At 48.2% G+C, this 8,697-nt stretch overlaps 1 protein-coding gene across 10 annotated transcripts in view; it reads left to right on the top strand.

Moving 5' to 3' along the window:
* Positions 1-8,697, top strand: part of lmx1al (LIM homeobox transcription factor 1, alpha-like) — a 114,418-nt gene that overhangs the window by 87,423 nt on the left and 18,298 nt on the right. For all 10 annotated transcript variants that reach the window (XM_059992113.1, XM_059992118.1, XM_059992111.1 and 7 more), the window contains one exon: positions 7,202-7,434. In XM_059992113.1, coding sequence (XP_059848096.1) covers positions 7,202-7,434 — 233 coding nt within the window. The remainder of the gene's footprint in view (positions 1-7,201; positions 7,435-8,697) is intronic.

Below are 8,697 nucleotides of genomic sequence, written 5' to 3'. Positions count from 1 at the left end.
ATCGCTCAGTAATTCCACCACTGTGAGGGTGATGAGTCTGCTAGAATACCCATCCGGGAATTCAGCCTTCTTGTTTTATTTTTAAAGAACTCTTCATGCAGCAAATGCCTGATCAAGTTCACATAGCCCTCGCTAATGCGCCTGTGGAGGACTATAAGGAGCTTGATAAAACAGCTGTTTGTCTACACTCACGCAGGCAGTGGTGCATCATTCCTCTTCCTTTCAATAATCCCAGTCCCCAAATTAAGGATGCCCGAGACTGTGAAAGAGATTATGCCGGGCATGTGTTTTTGCCACACTCACTTTGGTACGAGCACTAGGAAGTGCTGACTGCCTTGCAGCTTTGATAGTATTAGCACATCAGGACTTCAGAGGTCTGTGAACACCATGGGTTCCAGTTGCCAGTGTTGTCTTCTGTTCATTACGGACACCCTTTTAGGGCGACGCTTCCCGTGTGACACGGGTGCTCACGTGAGTGCACCGTCAGCATTGCCTATTGATAAGAAAGCAAAGAGCAATGAAACCTCACTGGAAGCTGCCAAGGACAGCAGGATCTACCCTTATGGGCTACAACGGGTGAAACTCTGCTTCAGTGGGCAATGGTACACATGGGACTTCATCCTGGCTAAGGTGGCTAGACCTCTGCTCGGTGCAGATATCCTGTGTGCCCAAAGACTGTTAGTTGATCTTATGAACTGCCAGCTTGTGGATGTCAAGGATTTTGGGTCGTTATCCTGCTCCCCCAGTAAATTCCCCACGACGACTCTGTCAAGCACGTGCACCACCGCATGTGAGTTTACTCGACTGCTGGGCCAGTTCCCAAACCTTACCAAGCCCATATTCTCCACTGGAGTCACAAAACATGGGGTCGAGCACCACATACCCACAACTGCACCCCCCCAGTCCTTGCCCGTGCGCATAAACTGGACCCCAAAAAGCTGGCAACCACAGAGGCTGTATTTGCCAACATGGAATGATTTGGCATTTCACGCCAGTCAAATGGCTTTGTCCTGCCATGTGGTCCTTAAGTCCAATGGTGAATACCGCCCATGTGGTGATTACCAGTGCCGAAAAAGGCCACCACCCTCGATTGTTACCCGGTCCCTAACGTCCAGACTTTTCAGCACATTTAGCCAGAAAGTTATATTTTTCCAAAGTTATTCTAGTTAGAGGCCACCATTAGGTGCCTGTATGCTCAGAGAACATTCCCAAACTGGCTGTGATAACCTGCTTTGCCCTCTGAGTTTCTACGCATGCGATATGAGTTGAAAAATGCAGCACAGATTTTCCAATGGCTGATAGACCCTGTATTAAAGGACTTAGCTTTTCTTTTTGTTTACCTGAATGACATACTTCCCCACAGAGTGTCCAAATCCGAACATATATCTCATCTCTGCACACGTTTTGAGTGCTTAAATCAACATGGGTTGATTATTAACTTGGCTAAATACCAGTTTCAGTTGTCAACCATTAACTTTCTCAGCCGTTGCTTCTCCACCGAAGGTGAGAAGCCCCTCCCATCAAAATCAGCTGCTATTATAGATTTTCCACTGCCCTGCACTACTAAAAAACTACAGGAGTTTTTAGGTATGGTGAATTTCTATCACCGCTTCATTCCGTGAGCTGCTGAAATTATGTTCCCCCGTATAATGCGCTTAAAGGCAATGCCCCAATCACTTGCTTGACTGGTCAGCGGACATGACCAGGGCATTTGATGATACCAGACAAACTCTTTCCAACACGACACTACTGGCATACCCATACCCTTTACTAATGGCGCCTCAGACTGTGCTGTGGGCACTCTGCACAAACAGCTGGTCGGAGGCGTGTGGCAGTCGCTCGTTTACTTCAGCCGGCATCTCCTCCCCCCCCGAAAGGAAGTACAGTACATTTGACCCTGAGTTTCTCGGTCTCTATCTGGCTGTCCGCCATTTTCATTCACTTCTAGAGTGTCACCGTTTTGCAGCGTTCGTTGATCCCATACCCCTCGTACACATGATGCCCAGAGTATCAGACCCTTGGTCTGCACTGCAACAACACCACCTGTCAGAGTTCACAACTGATAAACATAATGCTGTGGCTGTTTGCCTCATATGCACAGGGGTTGACTATGCCGGCATGGCAGCTGACCCAGAGGTCCAAGCTGACTGAACAGCAGCTAAAAGCCTGTGGTTGGCTGCCATTAAGTTCAAAGATGCTGGGCTTTCTCTCCCGTGCGATGTCTCAACTGGTCGCCCTGGCCCCATAGTGCCCGCAAACTGGACGTGGATGGATTTTGATTCCATACATGTCTGGAAGGTCTCACGGAAACCGGTTGCACTAAAGTTGGTGTGGCATGCCCTTAGAGAGGATGTGCGTGATCAGAGTCCAACCTGTGTGGAGTGCCAGCGGATAAAAATTAACCATCATGTCCAGGCACCTTTTGAGGTCCCTGAGCAACAGTCTGACCATGTCAATATGGACCTTGTTATTCTTTATCCCCCCCCACCCCCCCCCCCGTGGTTTAAAGCACCTCCTTACCACGGTAAACAGTACCACCAGGTGGCCAGAGGTAGCATCTCTAGCATCAACGATGGCCACAAATGTGGCTCGGGCATTCATCAGCACCTGGGTTGCTCGGTTTGGCACCCCATCTGTTATTTCCTCTGACTGGGGTCCCCAGTTCTTATCAGACCTCTGGGCTGCAGTACCTCAGAACTTTGGCAGTGGGCTACATCTCACTGTGGCATATCACCCGCAGTCCAACGGCCTACGCGAGCATTTTCATCGCTCCTTAAAGGCTGATCTGAGGGCTTCCCTGACAGATGAGTGTTGGTCCTGCTGGGGCTCAGAACAGCTCCAAAAGAGGACCTGCAGTCATCCGCAGCTGAATTCTATACACACAACCATTATGAGTGCCAGGTGATTTTATTCCTGATGCCATGACCACCTGGTCAGCCTCTCAACAGCGTTCCTCCCTCCTAAGTAAATTAAATTCCTTTGCACCTATTCCTACCATCCTCTTGGCATATGCCACTCTTGGGTTCCTGTTGACCTACATTCCACCTCATTTGTTTCTGTCTGCCATGATGCACACCTCAAACCCCTTAGGAACATAGATCAAAGTCACTATCCTGTCTCCCTGTGATTCTACCTACAACTATCTACATGCCTTGTACACTCTTATCCAAATTAATGATTTACATAGATGGCAAACACCAGTGAGCCCAGCACACCACTAGTCATAGGCCTCCAGTCTGAGAAATACTCTTCTACTATTCCCCTTTGCTTTCTACTATCAAGTCAATTATGTATCTAATTAGCCAGCTCTCCCTGACTTTTGACCCACTGGCCTTCATAAATCAGAGCATTAGTGTAGAAGCTGAGCCATGGTGTTGCAGTTGTGCAAGAATTTGTTGAATGCACACTTGCAGTACTGTATTTTGTTGATATTTGGTGACCCAAAGGATGTTGTTAAGTGCAGAAAAGATTTTGAAGAATGCCTGAAACACACACAAAATGCTGGTGGAATGCAGCAGGCCAGGCAGCATCTATAGGAAGATGCACAGTCGACGTTTTGGGCAGAGACCCTTCGTCAGGACTAACTGAAAGAAAAGATAGGAAGAGATTTGAAAGTAGGAGGGGGAGATCCAAAATGATAGGAAGAGACAGGAGGGAGTGGTATGAAGCCAAGAGCTGGAAAGGTGATTGGCAAAAGGGATACAGAGCTGGAGAAGGGAAAGGATCATGGGACAGGAGGCCTAGGGAGAAAGAAAGGGGGAGGGGAGCACCAGAGGGAGATGGAGAACAGGCAAGGAGTGATTGTGAGAGGGGCAGAGAGAGAAAAAAGAGAGGGAAGAAAAGGGGGGGAATAATAGATAGATAGATAGATAGATAGATAGATAAATAAATAAATAGATAAATAAATAAGGGATGGGGTAAGAAGGGGAGGAGGGGCATTAACAGAAGTTAGAGAAGTCAATGTTCATGCTATCAGGTTGGAGGCTACCCAGCCGGTATATAAGGTGTTGTTCCTCCAACCTGAGTGTGGCTTCATCTTGACAGTAGAGGAAGCCATGGATGGACATAGTCAGAATGGGAATGAGACGTGGAATTAAAATGTGTGGCCACTGGGAGATCCTGCTTTCTCTGGCAGTCAGAGCGTAGGTGTTCAGTGAAACGGTCTCCCAGTCTGCATCGGGTCTTACCAATATATAGAAGGCCACACTGGGAGCACCGGACGCAGTATATCACACCAGCCGACTCACAGGTGAAGTGTCGCCTCACCTGGAAGGACTGTCTGGGGCCCTGAACGGTGTCAGGGAGGCTGGTGTAGCACTTGTTCCACTTACAAGGATAAGTGCTTGGAGGGAAATCAGTGGGAACGGATGGGGGGTATGAATGGACAAGGGAGTTGCATAGGGAGGGATCCCTGCGGAAAGCAGAAAGTGGGGGGTAGGGAAAGATGTGCTTGGTGGTGGGATCCCATTGGAGGTGGTGGAAGTTACGGAGAATTATATGTTGGTCCCGAAGTCTGGTGGGATGGTAGGTGAGGATGGGGTGAGTGTGGCCACACATTTTAATTCCGTCCCATTCCCATTCTGATATGTATATCTATGGCCTCCTCTACTTTTACAGAAAGCGCGGTACCTATCCAAATTAAGCTGTCAGGGAAAGTGGTTGAGGCAGGTTCAATAACAATTTTTAAAAGACAAATGGACAGGTATATAGACAGGAAAACTTTAGAAGATTATAGACCAACCACTGGCAAGGGGTTCTGGCTTGGCTGGGACATCCTAGTTGGTATGGACCCTTTGAGTTATACGCTAATAAACTGGGTCAGAGAGGTGAATGGTCTGCGGCTGAATTACAGGCCTTAGCAACTGAGGTCACAACTGCCAACTATGGAGCAACTGGATTCAGAAAATTTCAAGAGGCTGAAGTTGGGAGAGCAGAGAGGTACTGAAGGTTTATAGAGCTGGATGAGGTTATGGAAATACAGAATGTGAAAGCAAGGAGACCTTTACAAACAGGATGGTGTTAAAATTAGGGGCCCAATGTAGGCCAAACACAGGTTAGAAGAAGGGGAAATGATTCAAGCAACCTTAAGTAAATAGGCTGAAATGAAAGAGATGAGAGGAGAGTAAGGGAAAGATCAGAGTGAACATAAGAAAGGCATGACAATATATTCGTAATCTGAAGCATTCCATGTCATGTAATGTTACAGGTGTGGGGCTCAGCAGTCCTGGTCAGTGGTAAGGATCTGTGATATTAAACCCTTACAAGGTCCAAGAATGTCATTAAAGTGTGAAGAGTCTGGTTCAGTTCCAGTCACTTGTCATGGAGAGGGATGGTGTCAATTGCTAGTGAGTACCATTCCCAGTTTCTTCATCTGATGTAATGTTCCTCATCCAGTGCTGTTTCTAACAAGCTGTGGGCAGTGGATGGGCAAGGGCTGGTGGTGAGATGGTGCTGAGGCCCATCATAAATTGGGGGAGCACTTCCACTCCATCCGCCAAAAGCGGATCTTCCTGTACATATGGAAACTGGTGTCTTCACATGATGTTTTCGAGAGAGAGGTAACCAAAATATAAAACAAAGCTATTGGCTTTATGAAGTGACTTAGAATACAAGAACTTCTCCACATGGGAAATACTGTGGATGCTGGAAATCCAGAGCAACACGCACAAAATGCTGGAGGAACTCAGCAGGCCAGGCAGCATCAATGGAAATGAATGAACAGTTGAAATTTTGAGCCAAGACCCTTCTTCAGAACTGGAAATGAAGGGGGAAGATGCCAGAATAAAAAGGTGTAGGGAAAGGAAGATAGCAAAAAGGTGATAGGTGAAGTTAGGTGGGTAAGAAAGGTAAAGGACTGGAAAAGAAGGAATCTTATAGGAGAAAGGGGAGGAGAGGACCCATGGGGATGTTAGGCAGGTGAGAAGAGGTAAGAGGCCAGAGTGGGAAAAAGAAGAAGTGGGAAAGATTTTCTTACTGGAAGGAGAAATCAATATTCAAACCATCAGGTTGGAAGCAATCTAGATGGAATATGAAATGCTGTTCCTCCACCCTGAGGGTGGCTTCTTCTTGGCACAAGAGGAGGGCATGGGCCAATATGTTGGAACGGAAATAGGAATTGGAATTAAAATGTTTGGCCACCAGGAAGTTCTGCATTTGGCATAAGAAGTGGAGGTGTTCAATGAAGTGGTCCCCCAATTTATGACGCGCCTCAGCAAGGTGGAGGAGGGTGTATCAGGAACACTGGACAAAATAGACAACTCCAACAGTTTCACAGGTGAACTGTTGCCTCAGTTGGAAGGACTGAAAGAAGGTTAGGGAGGAGGTGAATGGGCAGGTGTAGCACTTCGGCCACTTGCAAGGGAGGGAGGTTAGTGGGGAGGGATGAATAGACAAAGGAATAACGGAGGGAGCAATCCCTGTGGAAAATAGAAGGGGAAGGGAGATAAAGATACGTTTGGTAGTAGGATCTCTTTGGAGCTGGCAGAAGTTGTGGAGAATGATGTGTTGGACGCAGATGCTCGTGGGATAGGAGGTAACGACTAGAGGAGCTCTATCACTGTTAAGGCAGTGGGAAGATGGGGTGAGAATGGATGTTCGGGAAATGGAGGAAATGTGGGTGAGGGCAGCATCAAGGGCCTCTGAAGCCAGGAAAAGGCTTGGGAGTCAGAAAGCCTCCTGAGGTTTGATGATGCGGAAAGAATGAGTTGGTCAAGGGGGCAATGCAATGGTGAAGCTGAAGCGATGAGAATGATTCACTGCTTAGTAACTTGTAGAGGCCGATCAGCCTTTGGCTTGTGGCAATACTCTCAGCGAGGTTCACACCATCACTTCGTAGGTCACAGTTATACAGAAAGGGCAGCGTGGAACTGTGCGGGCGAAGTCTCGTTTGAAGCCTAAAGGTTGTCATTAGCCAGATGGGCTGAATGGCCAGTGTCCTCGAAGCACATGTAATCCCACTGCTGTTTGTTGAACACAGGGTGGTTTCCCATTGGTGGACTGTATAGAGTACCATTAATAACCTGACTGTTGTTTTATTGCAGCGCCAAGGATCCAAGGTTGCAACCTTCCCAGTGCCTGCAGCCTGGCGGTGTTCTTTCCAGAACCATAGCTCCTCTCCCGTTATCACTCCCCCCACCTACACCCCCATTGTCCATGTCCAGGCTGCTGATTCTGACCCGCTCTCCCTGACCGTGTCTTTCAGACTCTTCGTCACCAAATGCAGCGGCTGCGGCAGGGCGATCGGCCGCTCTGAGCTCATCCTGCGGGCGCTGGGCAGCGTCTACCACGTGGACTGCTTCCTTTGCTGTGCGTGTGAGCGGCCCCTACGGCGGGGCGACGAGTTTGTGCTGAAAGAGGGGCAACTGCTCTGTCGCGGCGACTATGAGAAAGAACAGGAAATGCTGAGTGGAATCAGTCCAGGCCGCACTGAACCAGGTACTGGAGCAGAGCCGTGCATCAACACTGCGCACATTACCACAGGGCTGGTATCTGTCCCTCCGTTTATTAAACTGACCGCTTGGTTAACGGCACCTTGCTGCTTGTGGGATCTTGCTATGCGCATATTGGTTGTCCTGGCTGTTGCACAGCATGGAGGTTTCAGTACCTTTGGTACATTTTTCTGCCTCCAAACGCCAAGATATGGTGTTGAGTGACTAACCCCTTTTACTGAGGTTCTCACCCCTTCCCTCCACACACTTTTCTGAAGGGCGTGCAACAGCCGATCTGCTGGAGCAACTCAGTGGGTGGAGAAGCTTGGGGAGGGTGGCGTGTGGTAAAGGAACTGCTGATGTTTTCGGATCAGACCCTAAGTGAGGTCTGAGAGTGCAGAGTACTGAAAAGGAGAGTTTGAGGGGAGAGAATGTTACCTAGGCTTTCTGTGTTTTGGATATGGAATTGCACTATTGACTTTCTTTCTGTCTTATAGTTTATTATATTCTTTCTCATGTTTTGTGTGTGGGGGGAGTGCTTTGAGGGTCGTTCCATTTTCGTTTATTTTTTTGTGCGGGGAGGATGGATTTGGGGGGTGATTGTCGTGCTACCGTTCTTTTCTGTCTTGGTTTCATGGCTATCTGGGGAAGAAGAATTTCAGAGTTGTGTACTTTGATAATAAATGAACCTTTGAACCTTTAAGATGGGAGCCTGAAGTGATTGATGGATAAAAGATGATGGCGGGTTGCAATAGTGGAGAGGCGGGTGGAGACTGCTGCAGGAGGGAGATAAGCAGGAACTCAAAGGGCTACCTGTGCCAGAATGACGTCATTCAAATCACACAGAGGTGAAGGTTCAGCGGGGTGAGGAGTGTGTTTGCTGAAGGAGTAGGGCTTGGAGACTACCACCAAGAAAGGAGCTGTCTGCCCGGGATTTTTCTATACCCTCCGGTAACCGGAGAAACACCAGGACCTGCAGTGGGGTTTAAAATATGTGAATAATCTGCTGGTTGCCTGTCAGGTGCTGGTACAGTGAGCCAGCCCCAGGGCGATGGGGTGAAGGCAGCAGTTCGAGCTATCCATGACTGGAGAGTTCCTCAGATGAACGTAGAAGGACCTACTCCTGAAGGGGTGTGACAAGAGATTTGCAAGTGTTGCTCAAAATTCAAGTACATTTATCGTCAAAGTACGTATACTGTACACAGACTGGAGATTTGTCTCCTTGCAGGCAGCCACAAAACAAGCACAATAGAATCTATTAAAAATACCC

This window comes from Hypanus sabinus, chromosome 16 (genome assembly GCF_030144855.1).
Source record: "Hypanus sabinus isolate sHypSab1 chromosome 16, sHypSab1.hap1, whole genome shotgun sequence".
NCBI classification, from domain to species: domain Eukaryota; kingdom Metazoa; phylum Chordata; class Chondrichthyes; order Myliobatiformes; family Dasyatidae; genus Hypanus; species Hypanus sabinus.
Note: the sequence above shows the minus strand (reverse complement) of the source record. Positions and strands in the feature narration are given on the sequence as shown.